This window comes from Herpailurus yagouaroundi, unplaced genomic scaffold, assembly GCF_014898765.1.
Source record: "Herpailurus yagouaroundi ecotype Mexico unplaced genomic scaffold, PumYag 166, whole genome shotgun sequence".
Taxonomy (NCBI): Eukaryota; Metazoa; Chordata; class Mammalia; order Carnivora; family Felidae; genus Herpailurus; species Herpailurus yagouaroundi.
This window is the reverse complement of record NW_024412407.1, coordinates 21,738,273-21,760,756: the sequence shown is the minus strand read 5'-3', so window position 1 is coordinate 21,760,756 and position 22,484 is coordinate 21,738,273. Positions and strand designations below refer to the sequence as shown.

Below are 22,484 nucleotides of genomic sequence, written 5' to 3'. Positions count from 1 at the left end.
TTCCTGTTTGGCAATTTTTGTTTTTTCTTTCAGCACTCCTGATAGATCTCACTCTCTTCCAGCCTATAAGGTTTCTGCTGAGAAAGACTTATGGGAGTTAACTTGAAAGTTACAAGCCTTCTTTTTCTCTTGCTCCTTTTCAGTTTCTGTTTTTGACTTTTTTAGAGTTTTAGTATAATGTATCTTGGAGAAGATCTCTTTAAGTTAATTTTGCTTGGTGACTTATGAGCTTCATGAACTTGCATATCCAAATTTCCTATCAGGTTTGGGAAGTTCTCAGCGATTATATTTTTAAATAAGCTTGCTGTCCCCTCCCCTCTCCTCTTTCTGGAATTCCAATAATTCACAAATTGATTCTTTAGATGGCATCCCACAGACCACCTAGGCTTTCTTCACCCTTTCATTCTTTTTTCTTCATTCTCCGCTGACTGGATAATTTCAAAGTCCCTGTCTTCTCTCTTAGACACTTTCTTCTGATTGATCTCCTGTTGTTGATGCTATCACATTTTCATCTATTGAATTCTGTATCTCCAGAATGTTTCATTCTTAATGATTTTTGTTATACTTCTCATTTTGTTCATATATGGTTTTTCTGATATTGTTGAATTGTCTGTTTTCTTACAACTCATGGAGTTTTCTTAAAATAGCCATTTTGAATTCTTTGTTGGGTAAATCATATGTCTTTGGGTTCAGTTACTGAAAGATTATGGTCATCTTACTTTGATTGTTCATGTGCCTTAAACTTTTGCATTGCTGACTGTTTGCTGTTGAAGTAGCTGTCAACTCCTCCAATCTTTACTAACTGCCTTTAAAAGAGTGATAGATACTGTCAGCCTTCCCAGATTCTGAGGCTATTTCAGACCTTCTATGGTACATCTGTTCCACACTTCTTGCTCCCTCTTGTGGCAAAATTTTTAAGCTTGCATGCCTTCTCTGGATCCTGCAATGCACCAGGCAGAGTGCTGTCAGCCTCTCTCATTTTTCCAGAAGTGGCTTGAAAGCTTGTTTGTGATCTCTCTTTGGCCTCCAGATTTGAGCCAACTTTTTGCATGTATTCACTAGCGATCTATAGAAAGCTACTGGCAGAGTAGTTCTAAATGCAGCCATAGAAATATCCCCCCACCCACCATAGTAGAGCATAACAACAGTTCATATGTAGTATCTAAAAATGGAAATGGCAGGGGCGCCTGGGTGGCTCAATCAGTTAAGAGTCTGACTTTTGATGTCAGCTCAGGTCATGATCTTGCAACTCATGAGTCTGAGCCCCACATCAGGCTCCTCGCTGACAGCACAGAGCCTGTTTGGGATTCTCTCTCTCCCCTTCTCGAGGAGTCAAGATGGCAGAACAGCATGGAAGTTTTTTGTGTGTCTTGCATCCATGAAATACAGCCAGACCATCACTAAACCATCCTATACACCTAGAAAACTGATTGGAGAATTAACACAACAATCTGCACAACCTGAACCACAGAATTCAGCAGGTATGCAGCACAGAGAGGTGAACTTGGGGAGTAAGAGGCTGCAGCAGACAGGGACCCACTTTTGCAAGCAGAGAGAGGATGGAGACTGGGGAGGGCGGTAGAATAAGGGAAAAGCACCCCTCCCCAAAAGCAGCTGGAGAGAAAGTGGAATATTGGAAACAGCTGCAGGAACTAAACTAACAAGGGAGAAAGGAGAAAGGAGAGGGTTTAAATTCCATTAAGACTGTAAACAAAGGGAGCGCAAAGGCTGCAACTCCACAGCTCGATACCTGGCGGTGCTCTGGTGGGAAGGGCGAATCCCCAGGAACAGAGTGGGGTCCAGGAGGTTCTCGGGCCACACTGGGGAAAGCGGTTCCACTGCTGGAAGGCCATTTGGTAGAGACTGTTGAAGCCACCTGGTCCCAGTAGACCCCAGAAAACGGCCACATTCACTGGTGCTGGAACAAGGTCGTTAAGGGTGAAGCCAGGTGCCAGATGTGTGTTGTGATTTTCCATAATCCCTGAAATGCTGCTGCTACACTATCTTGCGAATTTTTTCTGGGGCAGGCTGGCACATGGCCACGGTCTCAGGCACCGGCAGCAGCAGGGTCCAGCAAGCGTTCCTGGGTGCAGCCAACATTCGGCCATTGTTCATTCGGCCATTGGTCGGTAAAACCCTCCCACAGAGGGGAAGAACAGGTCAAAGCCGCAGTCCTTCAGAAGTAAGGGGATGGGGAAAACAGCCACATTTGAGACAAAACTCAGGAGAGAGGTACTGCCTGGGGCCTGGTCACACACAGTGAAAAAGCAGGGAGTGGACGAAAGCTGAAGACAGAGGACAGGTGCATGATTTTTGATCAGGGAGAACAGAGTTCCGATACTAGAGACTGGGTGGCTGGGTGACGCCATTTTCACTGCTCCCGAGCATGCACATACGCACCTATGAGTGACACAACAATCCACCTCAGTAGGCTAGCAGCACCATCTAGTGGAGAGCGGAGATGTTACACTGAGCCCCGCCCAACTGGGCCAACCTCGCTCTTCAAGAACACAAGTCTCACTGCCTACTTAGTTTATGGACTATAAAGTGCTTCATAGTCTAACTTCTAGGGGAAAACAAAGTAATTTCAGTCCTATTTCAATCTATTAGCAGGTCCATCTATTCAATTTTCTCTTTTTTTTTTTCACTTTTTCTTGAAAACAGAAAATTCATTTTTATTTTCAATTTTTATTAAAAATATTTTAATTTTTTTACTATGGTTTTTACTTTTGTGTAAATTTTTTCAAATTCTATTTTACTTCCATCATTTTATTTTAGTCTACTTCAGCGTATTCACTTTTTCAAATTTTCAAACGATTTCCTTTTTTTTTCATTTCTTTTCTTTTTCTTGAATGCAGAAAGACTTCATTTTTACTTTAAATTTCTATTACAAACATTTTTAATTTTTTTCTATATTCTTTACTTTTGTGTAAATTTTTCCAAATTGTTTTACTCCCATCATCTTAGTCTACTTCAGTGTATTCATTTTTTCAAACTCTCAAATGATTCCCCCCCACCCTTTTTTTCTCTAATCTGTCAAACCACTTCCAACACCCAGAACAAAACATACCTAGGTTCTAGCATCATTTATTTGATTTGTGTGTTTAATTTTTAAATTTTAATATTTTAAATTTAATTTTAATTTTTCTACCTCATTAATTCCTTTTATCCCTTCAAAATGACAAAACAAAGGAATTCACCCCAAAAGAAAGAGCACAAAGAAATGACAGGCAGGGATTTAACCAACACAGATACAAGCAAGATTTCTGAACCAGAATTTAGAATCACGGTAATAAGAATACTAGCTGGGGTCGAAAGTAGATTAGAATCCCTTTCTGCAGAGAAAAAAGAAGTAAAAACTAGTCAGAATGATATAAAAAATGCTATAACTGGGCTGAAATCACGGATGGATGCCGCAGTGGCAAGGATGGATGAGGCAGAGAATCAGTGATATAGAGGACAAACTTATAGAGAATAATGAAACAGAAAAAAAGAGGGAGATTAAGGCAAAAGAGCATGATTTAAGAATTAGAGAAATCAGTGACTCATTAAAAAGGAACAACATCAGAATCACAGGGGTCCCAGAAGAGGAAGAGAGAGAAATAGAAGTAGAAGGGTTATGTGAGCAAATCACAGTGGAAAACTTTCCTAACCTGGGGAAAGACACAGACATCAAAATCCAGGAAGCACAGAGAACTCCCATTAGATTCAACAAAAACCGACCATCAACAAGGCATTTCATAGTCAAATTCACAAAATACTCAGGCAAGGAGAGAATCATGAAAGCAGCAAGAGAAAAAAAGTCCCTAACCTGCAAGGGAAGACAGATCAGGTTAGCAGCAGACCTATCCACAGAAACTTGGCAGGCCAAAAAGCAGTGGCAGGATATATTCAATGTGCTGAATCAGAAAAATATGCAGCCAAGAAATCTTTATCCAGCAAGTCTGTCATTCAAAATAGGAGAGATAAAAAGTTTCCCAGACAAACAAAAATTAAAGGAGTTTGTGACCACTAAACCAGCCCTGCAAGAAATTTTAAGGGGGACTCTCTGAGGGGAGAAAAGATAGAAAGGACCAGAGAACACCACCAGAAACTCCAACTCTACAAGCATCATAATGGCAATAAATTCATATCTTTCAGTACTCACTCTAAATGTCAATGGACTCAATGCTCCAATCTCTCTCTCCCTTGATTGTAGTCTCTCAAAATAAATAAAAATTAAAAAAAAAAAAAAAAAAGGAGACTGCAATATAGATAAGACTGTCAACAGGTAGCATGGCCTTTGCACATTGGAAAGGGAGAAGCATAAATTGAGAGTAAAAAAGGATCCCAGTCTTTGAGGGTACATTGTGAAGACTTTAGGATCAAGAAATAAACCAGGGGGGCACCTGGGTGGCTCAGTCAGTTAAGCGTCTGACTTCTGCTCAGGTCATGATCTCACGGCTCATGAGTTCAAGCCCCCTGTTGGGCTCTGTGCTGACAGCTCAGATCCTGGAGCCTGCTTTGGATTCTGTGTCTCCATCTCTCTTGGCCCCTCCCCCACTCATGATCTATCTCTGTCTCTCTCTCTCAAAAATAAACAAACATTAAAAAATTTCTTTGTGGGGCACCTGGGTGGCTCAGTCAGTTAAGCATCTAACTTCAGCTTGGATCATGATCTCACAGTTCACAGGTTTGAGCCCAGTGTCAGGCTCTGTGCTGACAGCTCAGAGCCTGGAGCCTGCTTTAGATTCTGTGTGTGTGTCTCTCTCCGCTCCTCCCCCACTCATGCTCTCTCTCAAAAATAAATAATAAACATTTAAAAATTAAAAAAAAAAAAGAAAGAAAGAAAGAAACCAGGGTCCCCAAGTGGGCACAAGTTGAAATCTGGGTATCAAGAATAAAACACAAAAGATCAGAACCCAAACAGAATGTATTCAGGATTGAGTTTACAGCTCCTTAAATCTTTGAGGTGCTAACCAGGCCTGGTCATGCTTGTGTAGGATTTGTGTAAGTGTGTATTTACACACAATGGTAAGGATAAAAACAGCTCGAGTCTAGAGGAGAGGACCTATGGAAGGGCTGAGACCAAGACAGTAGTTGACAAAAGAGAGCGATATAAATTTCACTGCCTTGACAAGGGAGCCCACCTAACCCTTGTTTAAACACCAGTCATTTTAACAGAAAATACTGACCTGTAGGTTTAAATAAAGCTTTCTCCGTCCTCTACTCAACACTCAGGGGAAAATGACAAGCCTAGAATTAGCATTTAACACTGGAATAACATGTTTCTTGTAGCATGTTATAAGCCTCCAGGTGAAGAAGCACAAGGAGACTCACCAAACATATGCCATATAACCATGACACTTCTGAGATGTAAGGAGACCAAGATGCTATTCAGGGGTAAACACCAATAACCCAGTAACTTTCCTTTCTTCTAAGTCTATGAAGTAATCTTTATGCTTCTCTTTCAATACGAAAAGCCAATGGACAGTACACTTTTTAGCAGAAAAAAAATGCAACATTATTTAAATGGGTAAATATAAATTTATACCAACTACCTAAACGTTCTGCCTTTAAATGGTCAATGCATACACAAAATAATTTAAAGTAAAATATAAAATAAAAACAACATTGTTTTTTGGGAAAGCACTGTATATGTTGCAAACTAATAGGAAATAGTTTATGTTAAACATTGCAAATCTCACCTAAATCCTGATAATTTTAATTTCTAAAAATCGTTAGTCATTAAATCAACTCTTTTCTAAAAGAATACTCCAATATTTTACATTTCAGAAATTTTAATAGTCTTTATTTGGCAAAGAGAAGCCTAAGAATTTTTTAAAAAACATTTCCAGAGGGAACATTGTTTACCATAAAATAAATTTGTGTGATTTGGGAGGACAAATTTCAAATGTATATTTTTGATATATGTGCCAATTTTACAATTAATACAAAAAAGATAAAGTCAGTTGAAATATTTTAAAAATGTAAAAACCAGTCCAGGCAACTATAACTATACAATCTTGCTGTAAAAGTACTTATATCAAATTCTGCCCAAAATATGTATGCAATATAGTAAATTTTAGTTCCTCAAGTCATTCTTCACTGCCGGCTGGCTTTGCCATTTTCTGTTGTCTCCATTCTGAAAAACAGAAGAGAAAAATGAGTTGCTAAAATAAAACATTCAATAATTGCCCATATTTTTCCTCCAACTTTCACACAAAATTAAACTGTTTATATATTCACAGGACAAAAGAACATCCGTCCTTTAGAAAAGGACTACAGTTAGGATTCTTCTGCTACTCTTACGTTCCTGGTTCCACAGACGGATGCACACTGAAGCTTAGAGGAAGTAAGTCCCCTTCCCAAGGTTTCATTTCAAAGGCTACTTTTTTCATGATACCTCTTCAAACTTAAAGCTAAGGAAAAAAACCTCTACCATTTAGTCAAAAATTTACTTCCTTTTCCCCTTTTCTAGTAAAGAAACTCCTTTACCAATACATTTTCAAGAGGTCTTCCAAAAAGGATATTAAAATAATCAGACTTGAGACTTGTTCAATTAAAGTCAATATTCCTAACACTGTATTACTTAACAGGAAAGTTTTTCTCCCCCATTATTTTATACAGGTTCAGTGTTGTATATCAAGTGTTCCCCAATTTTCCCTCTATGATGCTTACTGAGCAATGAAATGCTCTAAGGAATATATATTTTCAAGGTTATGATCAACGTAATCAAGTCTTTTATAAGTACCAAGAACCGAAGGAAGTAGATTTTTTCTCTTTAGAGGTAACACATATCAACTCATTACATTAGTAATAAAAAATTACTGAACACGATAAACAAGCAACATTTATTACTTTTAACTTAAAGCAATTCACAAAACCAATTTCTACAATAAATAATACAAACCCATTTTCCTCTTTAAGATGTTGATACAATTCAGCTCTGTTATTAACAGAGTTCAAACGTCCAGCAAACTCCTGATGTTTTCTGGAATTGGCAGTATTGATTCTATTACTCCACAGGGATAATAAGGACACTGGACCTGGTGTTACAGTGTGAAAGAAGAGGAAAAAGGTGTAATAAGTCATTACCTCAAAATTTACAAATTAAAAAAAAATGTATTTGAGAGAGAGAGAGAGAGAGAGACAAAGCGTGAGCAGGGGAGGGGCAGAGAGAGAGGGAAACAGAAGGTCTGCAGTGGGCTCTGAACTGTCAGCACAGAGCCCGATGTGGGGCTTGAACCCATGAACCATGAGATCATGACCTGAGCCGAAGTCAGATGCTTAACTGACTGAGCCGCTCAGGCGGCCCCCAAATTTACAAATTAAAAAATTTTACCTTTAATTTACCATCGCTAATTTTATATCATTAAAGCAATATAATCTTTTCCTTATTCTAAATGTTTAGGGGTCCCCAAGACCAGCTACTAGTTTGGTGATTTGCTGGAAGGATTCAATTAACTAAGCCAAGTTACAGTCACAACCAAGAATCACTGCAGCAACACAATAAGGATACACAGCCAGATCAGTAAGAGCAAAAGATACACTAAGCAAAGGGCAAAAGAATCCACTTGCAGGCTTTCCATGCTCTCTCCCTAGAGTGAGGGGTAACCCCAAGTGCATACTCCCTCCAGCAGCAAACATGCAGCCATGGATATACAATATTTCTTCCAGGAAAGCCCATTTGAGACTCAGAGTCCTGGGTTTTTATTAAGAACTGGTCACAAATGCATCCTCTGCCAAACTACAATTACCAAAATTCCATACTCCTAGGCGGAAAGTAAGTGTTCACCTCAGATGTAAGACAAAATAACTTCATCATTTAGGGAATGTTTTAAAAGCCAAGTTGTCAGATGCCAAACAAGGGCCAAACTTGCAAGCAGGCTTTGTTAAAGATAATAGCTTCAAGCTTGCTATGTTATCTCTTCAGCACAGTATGAAAAGAGAAAGCACTGGCACAGCTAAAACAATTTTGAAAAGTAGAAAAAAGAAGACTTACTACCTCATTTTAAGATTCTGCTTATAGTGATCATGACAGTATTGTATTGGCAAAACAACAGATACATAGATCAATGGAACATTAAAAAAACAAAAACGGGTGCCTGGGTGGCTCAGTCAGTTAAGCATCTGACTTCAGCTCAGGTTATGATCTCACAGTTCATGAGTTCAAGCCCCGCGTCGGGCTCTGTGCTGACAGCTCAGAGCCTGGTCCCTGCTTCAGATTCTGTGTCTCCCTCTATCTCTGCCCCTCCTCCTCCTCTCTCTCTCTCTTAAAAATAAATAAAATTAAAACAATTAAAGCAAAAACAGAAATAGACTTCCACATATCAAATTAATTGATTTCTGATAAAGATACAAAGGCAATTCAATGAAGAAAAAACAGTCTTGTCAACAAATGCTGCCAGAACAATTGGGACACTGCATACACAAAAAAAAGGGAACACTGACTCATATCTTCTACCATATGGAAAAAATAAAAAAATGAACTCAAAATGGTTCATGGCCTAAATGTAAAATCTAAGTACAGAACTTATAAAAGAATATGTAGGAAAAAACCTCTGTGAGTTTGGGCAATGCAAAGATTTCTTATAGATAACACCAAAAGTACAATCATAAAAAAAGTTTTGATATATTGGACCTCATCGAAATTAGAAACTTCTGTTCTGCAAGTCACTGTTAGAAACACAAACCAGACTGGGAGAAAACATTTGCAAACCACATATCCAACAAAGCATTTATATCCAGAAAAAATAAAGAATTCTCAAAATCTAAGAAAAAAACTCTTAAACAGTCCAATTTAGATATAACTACAATACCTGAATGAACCTTCTAGTAGAAAAATATATACAGATGGAAAATAAGCAAATGAAAAAAAGCTTACCATCATCAGTCATGAGGGAAACAGAAATTAAACCCACACTGAAAAACTACTTTATACCTGTCAGAGAAGAAAAAAATCCAGCAAGTACTGTTGGGGATACAGAACCACTAGAACTCTCACTAATTTCTGGTGCACAATGATCAGCCAGTTTGGAAAAATGAGATTCTAATAAAGCTAGTCACATACAATGGAATAAAAAAAACTATTGACAAACACACAACACAGATGAATCGCAAATGCATTATGCTTTATCAAATAAGTCCACCTCAAAAGGCAGCATACTTTAAGATTTCACTTTAAATGGCATTCTGAAAAAGGCAAGATCATAGGAAGGAAAACACATCAACCATTATGAGGGATTGGGGACAAGGGAAGTATAGGGTGCTTACAAAGGAGCAGTACTAGAGAATCTCTGGGGGTGACAGAACAGTTTTATACCATGACTGTGGTGCAATTGATATACAACTATATACACTGTCTAAATTCACAGAATTGCACAACAAAAAAAGTTAAAATTACTGCATATACATTTTCCAAAACTGAATGAACAAAAATACTTTTTCTCACTATAAAACTAATACATGTTCATTAGTTAAAATTTAGACAACATATAAAGGAGAAAATAAAATCATCCATAATACCACTGCTCTAACACCTATAAATGTTCCAGTTTTTTTTCAATGGCAATCTATATCAATAAAACTACACTTCGGTTTTTCTGCTATTGCATTGTACAAAAAGCTGAACAGATTTTCATCCAATCCAGAAAGCATGTTTGGAATAGCCCAACCTTATATGTATCAGGCACAAAATTCACTTTGGACAGTCCTGGGAAGTCATTTTCCAAAACAGATGAAACTGAAGTATATAATAAAAGGCCTGTATAAGCTGCTGCTCAAAAGAGACATGGTTTCTGTTTGAAACCAAGTTGCTTTTCATCTGCGCCACTCTATATAGTGTTTCCAGTGTGTGAAGCATCAGGGATCTACTTAATTTAAAGTGACAAGCAAGTGTATGTGTGGATATGAACTTTTTTTTTTAAACAAAATGGAGATAATGGTATATATGGTTTTGTAGCCTGTTTTTTTTTTTTCTTTACCTCATTCATTCATTTATTCATTCAACAAATAATAATTGAACTTCTACTATGGGCCAGGACTGCATTGAGTGGTAGTGATATTAAGAGTAAATTTTTAAAAATCCCAGCATTGAGGCACTTGGCTAGCTTTGTTGGTAGAGCATGAGCTTTTTTTTTTTTTTTGAGAGAGAGATCGTGAGCAGGGGAGGGGCAGACTGAGAGGTAGACACAGAATCCGAAGCAGGCTCCAGGCTCTGAGCTGTCAGCACAGATCCTGACGCAGGGCTCAAACCTATAAACCACGAGATTGTGACCTGAGCCAAAGTCAGAAGCTCAACTGACTGAGGCCACCCAGGTACCCCAGTAGAGCATGAGACTTTTGAGCTCGGGATCATGACTTCAAACTCCAGGCTGGATATGGGGCCTACTTAAAAAATAAAAAGCCCATCCTTTAAAATGTTCCCAATTAGTAGCTGAGGCAAGATGTCAATAAGCAATGTCAATGCAGGACTCTAAGTGCTACTCAGTGTAATCCTGGGGTGCAATGGAAGCACCTAACTTAATTGTGAACAGAGATCAAGGAAGTCCTTCCTGAAAAAAGACTTGCTTAAGCTGAAATCTGAATGATACACATTAGCAAGAGGGAACAGTGGGCATTTGTAGCAATAAGTATTCTTGGGCTATATAAATTCTGCCCTATGGACATACCATCATTTAGTTATTTTCTTCCTAACAGTGTTTTGGTTGCTTGCAACTTTTTGCCACTAATAAATAATTTTTGGAGTTCTATTTTACAAGCAACATTAATGCATTGTTTAGATTAAACCTAAATTTCTCATCCTAATCAACAGTGGCATATTTTGGCCTATGAAAAATAGAACAATTTATCAAGACATTTATTTACTTTCCAGGAACCCTGGCAAATGCTTGAAAGCAAATATGATAAGATCGCTCTTATCTCTGGCTCCAAAGAAATCAGTGAAAGGAGAATATTTTACATGTATCACTATATATATAGCGTGTGTATATATATACACATACATACATACACGCACATACACACACTGTATGTCTCTCTCTCTCCCCCCCCCCCCCCAGAAGGAGTATATAAAAACAAACAAGGCTTCTCTCTAGGATGAAATGCCAATAAGTGCAATATGGCCAGCCCCTGGGTCTTATTGCTTAGGAGAGGCATAGTGGCAAGAAACCAAACAATCCTTTTATCTATTTGCCATTTATCCTAAAAGGCCTAAATCTAGTTTATCTTCAAGACAACTAAAGCCTACAATGATTTCAGGAGCTCCCAAACCCAATTCACAGCTCTGCTACCCAAAATTCCTTAAAGAAGAAATGAAGCATTTCAGTCTATAAATAAGAGATAAAATGAAATGAAAACATTATGAGGTTTTTTTTTACAGTGAAAGTATTATTTATAATACCTTTACTGAAACTCACTGACACCACTTTATAGATGGGTAATGTAAGAGCTTTCCTTAAGTTCAGTAAGCAGCTTAGGGTAAAGAAATCTGTCTTCATTAAACCCAGCACACTTAGTATAGAGTCAGGAACATAAATGAATTCAAGTTTACAGAATTAAAATTTCTTAAAACACATACTTTGTAGTGAAAGTGCTTATTTTCCACAGGCTTCATTAATGAAGGTATGACACTACTTTTTCATTAATGTCAAGAAATAAATTCACTGCCTGCATTTTCCAAGGCTGTAAACAGAACCTCCTCAACAACATCCGGGAACAGTTAGTAGCTCTTCCTCATATAGGCAGCAACATTAAATGACACCGCAGAAAACAGAACTAAACTGGAAAACTGTTTACAAACACAGCTACCCCCATAGCTCTACCCTACCTTTTGATTTTTCTACTGGTGGAGCTTCATCCATCTCCACAAGGGGCTTTTTGTTTGGAGGTTCTGGGGAATCGGGTGAATCTTTAATGATCTCAGCTTCAGCCAACTCTTCTTTTCCACGTTCCAAGATTCCTTTTAATCTGTTAGAGGGACACACAATAAAATCTAAAGTTTAAATTTTACTGGTTTTATTATTTTTTTATGTTTTTTTAATTTTTTAATGTTTATTCATTTTTTTAAGAGACAAGAGAGAGAGCGCAAGCAGGGGAGGGACAAGAGAGAGAGGGAGACACAGAATCTGAAGCAGGCTCCAGGCTCTGAACTGTCAGCACAGAACCCGATGCAGGGCTCGAACTCACGAACCACGAGATCATGACCTGAGCTGAAGTCGGATGCTTAACCGACTGAGCCACCCAGACAGATGCTCCATAGTTTAAATTTTTAGAACTCTAAACGGCTCAATAATTAGACTTTGTATATTGCTTTTAGTAAAAGATAGCTGCTCTCACAAAGTAAACCCAGAAACTAATGAAAATACAAATCTCAACCTAAAATCAGGTAAGAGAACTGACTGAATTAAACACAGATTTCCCTTTTCCTTCATCATCATAATTTAATAATTCAGTAATATAGTTGGCTGTAAAATATGAAAAAATGGGAGAAAATTTAGGAAGTTAAAATTAAAGAGGTCAGAAATGTGATCTTTGGAAGAAATGTCAGTTTTAATTTTTACAAATATGGACAAAATACTCTTTCAAATTACAAATAAGATTAAAAAATGTACTATTTGTGCCCTAATTTATGTGCTGTGGAAATGTATTTACATTCCACAAATTAAGAACTTAACTCCAAGCTCATTTTGAGTTTCATCAGAGAACAGAAAGGGGCGCCTGGGTGGCGCAGTCGGTTAAGCGTCCGACTTCAGCCAGGTCACGATCTCGCGGTCCGTGAGTTCGAGCCCCGCATCAGGCTCTGGGCTGATGGCTCAGAGCCTGGAGCCTGTTTCCGATTCTGTGTCTCCCTCTCTCTCTGCCCCTCCCCCGTTCATGCTCTGTCTCTCTCTGTCCCAAAAATATGTAAACGTTGAAAAAAAAAAATTAAAAAAAAAAAAAAAAGAGAGAGACCAGAAACACTTTCAACATATATAAAGATTGGTAGTATCTGAAAGAGAATATTTCCCCCCACTCTTCTTAAAGTGAGCTGATTCTGTTTCAGAAGTTCAGTAGCCCTAAGAAAGAAATGAACTTCTACTGTCAAAGAGAATAAAATGTTCTACTTATTTTTGGATGAAATGATAGGATTTCTAGAATTAGCTTCAAAATATTCCCATGTGGGAGGCATAGTGGTGGTGCTGGTGAGGTGAGTGGTTGTGGACAGATATGAAATGAGATCTGCCATGAACTGTTAAAAATAAATGAGTAGCTATTTGTTCTGTTACTGTATATGTTTGAAATTTTCCACAGTAAATTGTTTTGTTTCTAAGGACCTTACTAACATTGCCATTATAATATTTACCTGGTTTTTTGCTGATTACTGGCAAAGAGGTAGAAGACAAAGCCAGCTGAAATGTTATGATTCTTTCATTTCGAAGACTTTCCTACTTTTTATGATATAACCGTACAAATCACAAACTAAGGAAAGAGTGTATTACTGAGGAAGGGTTTCAGAAGTAAGACTATGTTCTTCCTCTGTGCTCCCAAGGATATCCTGTGCCTATTTTTATAGCAGCTCTTCCACCCTTTGCTGTAACCCATGACCTACATGCCTGTCTCTATCACAACCACTGTACGTTCTTCCAGGGCAAGAATCTAATACCAAATGCCTGACACATCACAGGCACTCAGTATTTATTGAACAAATGAAACCATGTCTTTGATATTCATAACGCATAAAGCAAATACTGATATCAAATATAGTATGTTATGATTTGCAGAAGTTCGTTAAAAAATTCAACACTACCTTTGCCCCTAAGAGCAAAAAAACAAAAAACAAACAAAAAATCCCTGTAATTCTTAAGCCCAGGATATTTCAGATTTTAAGAATGAAAAAATTATAGTTAGATAATGAAACAAATACACATTAAGTGAACTACTATTACATGAATGTTTGAATGTGCTACATGCAGCATGTGATGTGCCAAAAGGCACCACGGTCCTACATTATCAACAAGTCACCTCTCCGAATCTTGCCAAGATTTCTCCTGTTCATAATCTTTCACTGCTTTCTCTGATTTGTCCTCTTTGTCCTCTCTCTTTCTTCCTCGTTTCTTTCGTTCTTCTTCTTCTGGGGGTTTGCTTCTACATGCCATCAGACATTCCAATACTCTTTGATGTTTCTCTGAGTTGTTGATATGAGCTCTGACAAGGGTTTCTAACTCATTCCACATGATACGGTACTGTTCATCTCTGAAGTAAAGATTGGAAATGACGTTTTTAGAAATACTCTTTAAATAATATTGAAGTATCACTTGGTACTGGTAAAATAAAGTAAAAGGAATCATTAAACACAGACTCTTTCTTCTTAGTGGTGTAATTCTAAGTTATAATGTATCCGATTCTGCTATTTTAGATTTTATATCATTTCATCTCAATCATATACATATGAACACTTATGTATACACACACACACACACACACACATATATATACCTTCAATTATATAAATTACAATATGAAATAAGTTAGCTTAAAAAACAGTCTGCATCAAGTAAACGTGATATATAGAGAAAGCAAGGGAAAAAAGCTACCTTTTAGGCCCTTTTCCTCTCGTACCAACTGTGGAAATAGGTAGAGGATCATTTTTTCTTTCCATATCAACTAAGTTGTATATTGTTTTTTGACAGTTTAACACATCTTCTTCTGTCAAAGATTCTTTCACAATAACACTGGCTAATGGAACTACCTGTTAGAATTTTTTTAAGAAATAAGAAGAAAATCTGTCTTGAAAAACAAATATCAAAGCATTTAGGGAGAACTTCAATTGATTTTAAACATCACCATAGTGAGATAACCTATATTCATCATTTCAATTTTCTATTACTAATTCTTTAACTGTAGCAAACTCATATATTTCATTCTTTGCTCGAGAAATGATTATCTGTAAAAAACATATAACTAATCAAAAAGAAAGGTTGAAAACTATTTAATACTTACCGCTTGCATGTTAAAAATGGTGGTTTGTGAAATAATCATAGGCCAGTAACGGGTGTGTTTTTCTAACTGATCTTTTGCTCGTTCCAAAGGGATCTCAAGACTTCCATCGATTTTATATCTGGGGTCTAGAAAAGGAGTTAATCTGTTTTCCCTCATAAATTCACCAAAATCCTAATGATAACCAAATAAAATAAAATTAGAAACTATTTTCTTATGTTTCAGTATGGATTACATGTAATAGTCTGTTGCCCTGATGCCTTCTCTCCTGTGATACGCAACAAAGTATTTTCTCTAACATTTCCCTTACTAATTCTCCCCATCTTTTTGAACATGAAGTCTATCAGCCTTTATTACAATGGAGATGGAAGAAAGGCTCAAACATCAATGCATTCATGGTTCTTTCTACTTTTTAAAAACCAAGAACACTCATTTTTCTTCACTTCTATAATTTAACTCTTTTATATCATCTACAGATAAAGGAAGGAGTTAATCATCTTAGAATACCAATGCTTATTTAAAAATTACCTTGACATAACATCAAAATGTTAACAGTGGTTATCTATGAATGATGGAATTATAGGTAATTTACAGCTATTGTATTTGATTAAAAAAAGATATCTATATTCTCTAAATTTTCTGCAAAGAATACTTATTTTCTCCTTATTAAAAAAGATATAAAAATAATAAAGAAAAGCCTAATCAAAAATAATTACCTATAGTCTATAACACTTCTGTGATTTACCAAGTACATTCCTATATATGAATCACATTTAATTTCCACCACCACCTCAAAGTAGACAACCATAAAGTACTAAATATATAAAAGAGGAGGGGAACTGAAAAATTAAAATGAGAATAGGATTTCTACCCAAAATAGACACAATTTCTTTGTATATATCTTTAAATAACAAAAATTTAGTGTTATTTCAAAATAGCAATCCAAACATTGAACTGTTTTTATTTGCCATTAAGTTACTACAAGGTAAACTTCCACCTGAAATATTCAAGTCAATTTCCATTCTTTCCTATAATTCCAGGTGTCAATGCTACCCATATACTTCTCGATATACACTGAATACATAATGAAGACCACATAGTGATAAATAGTTCTTTTGAGCAAGTATTGCCGGAAAGTCACCTAATTAAAATAATAAGTCATGAACTTCTCCAAACCCCATTTTGTCACAGAGCTTAGCATGTAATAAGCATTTAATAAATATTTGCTGAATGGTGGCAGGCTCAAAACATAAAATTTATAAGTATTAGAATCTTACTGTGATCCGGTAGTCTGTAACTCTGCCTCCACATCCCTCACTAATTGAAGGTGGATCTTCTAGAATGGATCGAGAACTGCTAAGGACATGCAAAAAAATCTCTCCTCCATGGCTACTAAGCATATGACTAATGACTTTGGAACCTGACTTTCGTGGTTGCTCCAATAAAACAGAACGACCTGTCAAAAGCAAGATTACTCTATCAGTGATGAAGCTCATATAGGCTGTTATTTTTTTCCTCATTATTTATGTCTAGATTTTTCATTTTATTTATTAAACCTCATATTTTAAGCAGCATAGCTAATTCAGTATATCTGCATTTCAAGTCCTAAAAGTCTGAATTCTAGCCTTAGCTTTCTCTTGGTCACTCAAAGCTTACATAGTTGTACAGTTTTCCAAAGTAAGTATAGTGGTCTCTGGTACAATGTTTGGTTACATCCTTTATACATTACAAGTACATACAATCTTTCTCCTGGACATCAAGAAGAACAGTGAGACAACTGCTGGATAACTCTCTAGCTATCAAAGCTACACAACATTTGGGGGAGAAAGCCAAGTCTCAATGTACTTGCACAATACCTCCTTATCAGCACAGTTACCATAACTACTTTCTATTTCACATGACCAAAGGTTATTTAATCTACACGTTACACAGTCTTAAAATCAAATTTTGCTTAAATTTGACCCATCACATCAGTGGTTTCAAACCTAGTCAATCAGAAGAATCAACTGGAGAAGCTATTAAGAATTTAAATTTAGCAAATGGACTCCAATTTTTTTTTTTTTAATTTTCACACAAGGAAACCACAGACTTAAGAGTCATATAGGTAAGAATCATATGGCATAATACTGAAAATGCAATGTTTATTTATGATTAAGGTACAGTGTGCAAAAAGAGGTTTATATATACTTTGCAATTTAAAATTTAACAGGCCAGGGTAAATAGTCTGTATTATTCTACCAAAAAAATCAACTTAGACTCTAACAGCCAAATTTTAAAATTAAAAATACTTAAAAATATTTAAATAAAACTTTTTATGACAATATGGAAAACATAAAGTTATCTTATTTTTTTAAAACATTAATAAAATTGCTAAAAGGGTATTTACAATTAGGTAACTTTAGAAGAATTTTCGAAGATAAAACAGTTTTAGGTTATCTTAAAAGAGCTTTCCAGAGTACAGATTTTCACATATCCTTACTAATAACTTCACTTGTAATATTTTCAGCCCAAACAATTAAATGTTGAAAATTACCATTTAGAAGAAAATTAGTAAGGCAGGAGGAAGGTCTGCTATTTACGTCTACAGGTGAAATTCGGTAAGCGCCAGTGCAATAGTGTAATTCTGAAATGGGAGAAAACACTGATTTGAAAGAATATAAAGGAATTATTTCCACAATTAAAAGAGGGGGGAAAATGTTCGTTGAGCCCCTAAAACAATGAAAAACATAAATTCAAAAATAAACTAATGATCCCTACATATACCCACTTTTAGAACCTCTTGATTTATCCTTTCCTTTTTCTTTTTTCCTTTCTTTTCTTCTTTTTTAAAGTTTATTTTGAGAGAGAGAGAGAGAGAGACCATGAGTTAGGGAGGGAAAGAGAGCAAGGGGAGACAGAGAATCCCAAGCAGGCTCCGCACTGCCAGTGCAGAGTCCAATGAGGGGCTCGAACTCACAAACCGTGAAACCACGACCTGAGCCGAAACCAAGAGCTGGACACTTCACCAACTGTGTCACCCAGGCACCCCTATTTCAATTTCCTTAAAATACCTACCAATGTTATTTGTCCTGGGTGTGCACCACTTTAATGTTATCGTTTCTTTAAACGAGCCTTCTCTACTGCTGCCACCTATGTGAGTATCACCTTTAAAAATAAGCCAGAGAGACATTACAAAATAGATCACAAACTTCAAATCATTTACTTAAGTAAGACTTCCAAAACAGTTTAAACTCTATAGGAGAAAACACCTCTGGGAGAACATCAATTCTATAAAGTATCCTAGAATAACACCAAAAGGAGTTTAGATATTTGCTCTGATTAAAACAAATATTCAATTATCTTCAAATTTCTCATTAATCATTTCAGTCACTGCACTGAAAGTCAACAGCAAAAATTTTTGTTTATTTTAATAATATACAACTGTTCTCCTCTGACACCATGAAATCGTAATATGGTAAAATACTCAAAGAAAGTGTCAGGAATCTAAAATGAACTGAATCCTAATGAATTTATGAGGAGAACCATAAAATGAGGGATCTAGAAAATAAATATAAAAAGATGTAACAATGAGCATGTTTTGCCTCAATGGAGTCTATAGTAAAACAGAGTGAACAGATGTTAAGAAAATAATAATGAACAAGTGAGGACTATAAAGTTGAAAATGCTTTGAAGGAGATGTGTACAGTACCATGAGCATCTATACACAGAGATCTGACCTAATCTACGACACCAGGGAAGGTTTCTTTGAGAAGTGAAAAAACTAGTTTCAGTTGTCAAAGGATAAGGAGAAATTAAAGAAATGAAGGAAAGAACATTTGAGCAAGGAAAGAACAGCAAATGTCAAGATACTGTGACAGGAAGGAGCATGGAGTTTCTGGCCTATGCACTGAAACAGGAGTACGTTGTGAGAGGAAAATGGAAAGGAGGACAGGCCAGGCAATGCAGGGACTGGTAAGACATTTAAACAGTTGGGTCTTTATCCAAAGGGTAACAAAAACAATAAAGGGTTTTAAGCTAAGGGAACATGGTCAGGATTAGCATTCTGAAAGCTATTCTAGCTCACAGGTCAAGAGGAGACACACCATTTTTTTTTTTTTTTTTTTTAATTTTTTAGAGACACACCATTTTAAGGGGCTACTAAGGACTAGTAGATAAGAAAATAATAGGCTGGATCAGGGAGATGGTAATGGCAGTAGAGATGCAGTTGTATGAATGTATTTGGGAGACACTTAATAGGTAAAATCAAGAAAATGTGATGATGGCCTAGATATGAAGAATGATACAGAGATGTCTCAAAGATGACTGAGGTTTCTGCCTTAAACAACTGGGTAGACAATAGGGCCATTCACTAAGAGAGGGGACAGTAGAAGACCAGTTCAGGGGGCAGGCTCCTAAGTTGTTCTGGGAATGTTGAGTTATAGGTGCCGGAGAGACACCTAGCAGATATAATTAGGCAGTAGAGGATATAGGTCTACAGCTTACGGAAGCTATCTGAGCTAAAGCGCAAGCCTACTCATCCAAGTCCAGCTCTAATGTCATCTCTGTAAAGCTTGCCTAAGTCACGGAGGCATAATCACATGCAACCCTCGTGATCCCACAGCACCCTATTCATAGTGCTACTACAGCATTTACAAATGGTTCCCTTGTGTCACACAGACAACATGTCAATTACTATCTTAGAGAAATATTTTGTGTCACAAAGGATATTCTTAACATTTTTTTGTTTTAAAATATTTTAAAAGTTGGTATTAACTCAGTTAGTGACATAAGTTCCACACACCATATTTTCAAAAACAAGTTCTTTACATTCCTTTGTTAAACATTAATACATCTGTTTATCTTAATAGTTTTTTTCACATTACAAATTTGTATTAGATTAATTTCAAAATTTCTTATACACTGAACAAATGTTACGACTGGTTGATGGATACTAACTTCAAAAAAGATGTATAAAACATTATCAAAGTGAACCATTTAATTCTCTGATAGCGTCAACTTACAGAGAAAACATTAGAAAGGATTTAATCAAATGTCAAAACTTAAAGGCAATTTCACTGAATTTTTTTCGGAATGGATGGATTATTAGTTCATCTAATCCAGCATCTTTATTTTATTAAAGTGTGCAAACTCAAGTCTAGAAACATACAGATCTTGCTAGCTGGTGGCAAAGCTTTAGCTAAAACTCTGACCTACTAACTCCAGAGCCTTCTCCCAAGTTATGCTAATAGAGTTGCAGAAATCATGATATTGGTGATGAGACCTACTGACTCGAATAATTTTTCGAAGAAAACAACAAATTTAGATTTCAGAACAACTGATCTTTATGCAGGCAAGTTGGAACTCTATCACTCTTTCAAGTCAGTTCTTGTTCCTCTTGCTTTCCCAAGGTGATTTGCTTGCAAAAGAGAAACTATGACATGACTGTACCGGCTATCTCAGTATTTGTTCCAGGAGGCTAGTGTTTCCCAAAGTAAATTCTACAGAACACTAGTTCCATGGCCATTAGTAGACAGCATTGTGGAATAAGTGTGGAAAGAGGTGGACTACAGCCAATCAGGTCTGTTTGCTGACAAACTTCTGAAAGTTGTTAGTATGCTTTCATAGGTTAGATCTTACAAAATAAAACTTTTCAATGTCCTTTTCTTACCACTTTTCAGGAAATCCACATGTGCATCTTTGTGATGAAGTAGTTCCACATCATAATTGGCAGATGTATTAGCGTGTTGTTCTTCCTTAAAGTAAAATTTAAAATAATTTAGTTTTATTTTCAAAATAATGAAGTTATTATTCACTTTGCTTTTTGCTTAAAGTGAGATAAAATATACCCAACAATAATTAGCTATAATATTGGGACAGTTTGCTCAGTAATCTATTTAAAGATGCAATAATTTTCCAAAGCAATATGAACTCTATAAAACTACTAGCTATATAGAAGTAATAAAGTATTTAATGATTTTTCTTACATCAGAATTAACATAAATGACTCTTCCAGAATTTTAGAGTTTTTTTTCTCTAAATGCATTGTCTTGCCAATACATTTTATAAATACAACTGAAGTAGCTTATACAAACTCAAAGTGAAATAGTTGTTTAAAGGAGGAAATAGCATCTTTAAATACCTACAGGAAATTAGCAACACCAGTTATATAAAATAGTAAATACAGACTAATAAACAAGTTTAGTAACTTGTTTTCACTAAATAGTAAATAAGAACTTCAATAACATCAGTTTACAGGGAAAAGACAAAGATTGAAGAAAGAGTCACACCAGTCACACACAAATATGATCAAATTTAAAAAACAAGGTATCTGTCACCCTCAGAGTATTTTTCTTGTACCTCATGAAATTACACATATTAAAATATATTATGTTGGGGCGCCTGGGTGGCGCAGTCGGTTAAGCGTCCGACTTCAGCCAGGTCACGATCTCGCGGTCTGTGAGTTCGAGCCCCGTGTCAGGCTCTGGGCTGATGGCTCAGAGCCTGGAACCTGTTTCCCATTCTGTGTCTCCCTCTCTCTCTGCCCCTCCCCCGTTCATGCTCTGTCTCTCTCTATCCCAAAAATAAATAAACGTTGAAAAAAATTTTTTTTAAATATATTATGCTACTTTACTTGATAATTTCTGCATCCAAACCATTCTATTAGATAAGGCTACAATTTCTATTAGAGAGCCAGCCATTTTATAAGGAGGAAATTAATAATGAATAGATTATACTTCTCATGAAATTCAGTGTTCGTCATATGGCGGCAAAACAATGAAATTGGACTTAAAACTGTGCTTGTCCTAGACAACTTAATGATGACATAATGGAAATAAACAGGTACCAACAGATTCCTAAGAAAATCCATTAGTAAAATCATAAAACTTACATCTTTAGTTTTTCAGCTAGAGTATAATAAACTTTTTAAAAACTATGAGCTATTTTTTCTATAGTCAGGCCTATTAGTTACAAACACCTTCATACTAGATGAGCAAGAACAAAAATACAGGAAATAAAAGATCCACTAGGATGCACAAAGTAAAATCTAATAACATAACCATCAGGAAAAGAATCACAGAAAAAATAATCATTTAAGATAGAGATTGTATTTTGATGAAAATAATGAGAACATAATTAAAAACAAAAAGCTGATATATAGTACTCTTACAAGAAAGAAAACTACAGAATTTTGTTCTGTGATCCTTTTTGTTGCTTTTCACTATGTACTGACCTGGTCAAAGACACTGAATGTGGGCTAGCAAAACAGAAAATATGATATGGGGAGAAAAAGTTAAGGTCCAATCAAAATAAATAATACATGTCAAACAAATATTTAAAAAGCATACCAGAACTTTGAAAATAGCAAAAAAAAGTACTGCCTACCTTCATTGGAATATTTGTAATAGTAGTTGAAGCCAAGTCAAAATGTTGCTGTACCAAAATATTTAACTTGGTAGCAAGATGCCGTCCCGCACGAACACTATGAACTTCACTGGTTAAAACAGGGGATAACTACCAAAAAAAAAAAAAAAAAAAAAAAAAAAAAA

At 36.1% G+C, this 22,484-nt stretch overlaps 1 protein-coding gene across 4 annotated transcripts in view; it reads right to left on the bottom strand.

The window, feature by feature from the left end:
• Positions 1-5,789: 5,789 nt before the first annotated feature.
• INTS13 (integrator complex subunit 13) overlaps positions 5,790-22,484 on the bottom strand; it is a 27,060-nt gene continuing 10,365 nt past the window's right edge. For 2 of the 4 annotated variants that reach the window (XM_040488601.1, XM_040488600.1), the window contains 11 exons: positions 22,321-22,449; positions 20,606-20,690; positions 18,013-18,102; positions 17,492-17,599; positions 16,236-16,414; positions 14,962-15,132; positions 14,556-14,710; positions 13,984-14,214; positions 11,810-11,949; positions 6,893-7,028; positions 5,790-6,124 (listed from right to left, as the gene is read on the bottom strand). In XM_040488601.1, coding sequence (XP_040344535.1) covers positions 6,085-6,124; positions 6,893-7,028; positions 11,810-11,949; positions 13,984-14,214; positions 14,556-14,710; positions 14,962-15,132; positions 16,236-16,414; positions 17,492-17,599; positions 18,013-18,102; positions 20,606-20,690; positions 22,321-22,449 — 1,464 coding nt within the window. In that variant the 3' untranslated portion in view covers positions 5,790-6,084. The remainder of the gene's footprint in view (positions 6,125-6,892; positions 7,029-11,809; positions 11,950-13,983; positions 14,215-14,555; positions 14,711-14,961; positions 15,133-16,235; positions 16,415-17,491; positions 17,600-18,012; positions 18,103-20,605; positions 20,691-22,320; positions 22,450-22,484) is intronic. The other 2 variants (XM_040488602.1, XM_040488603.1) reach the window with 2 other exon arrangements.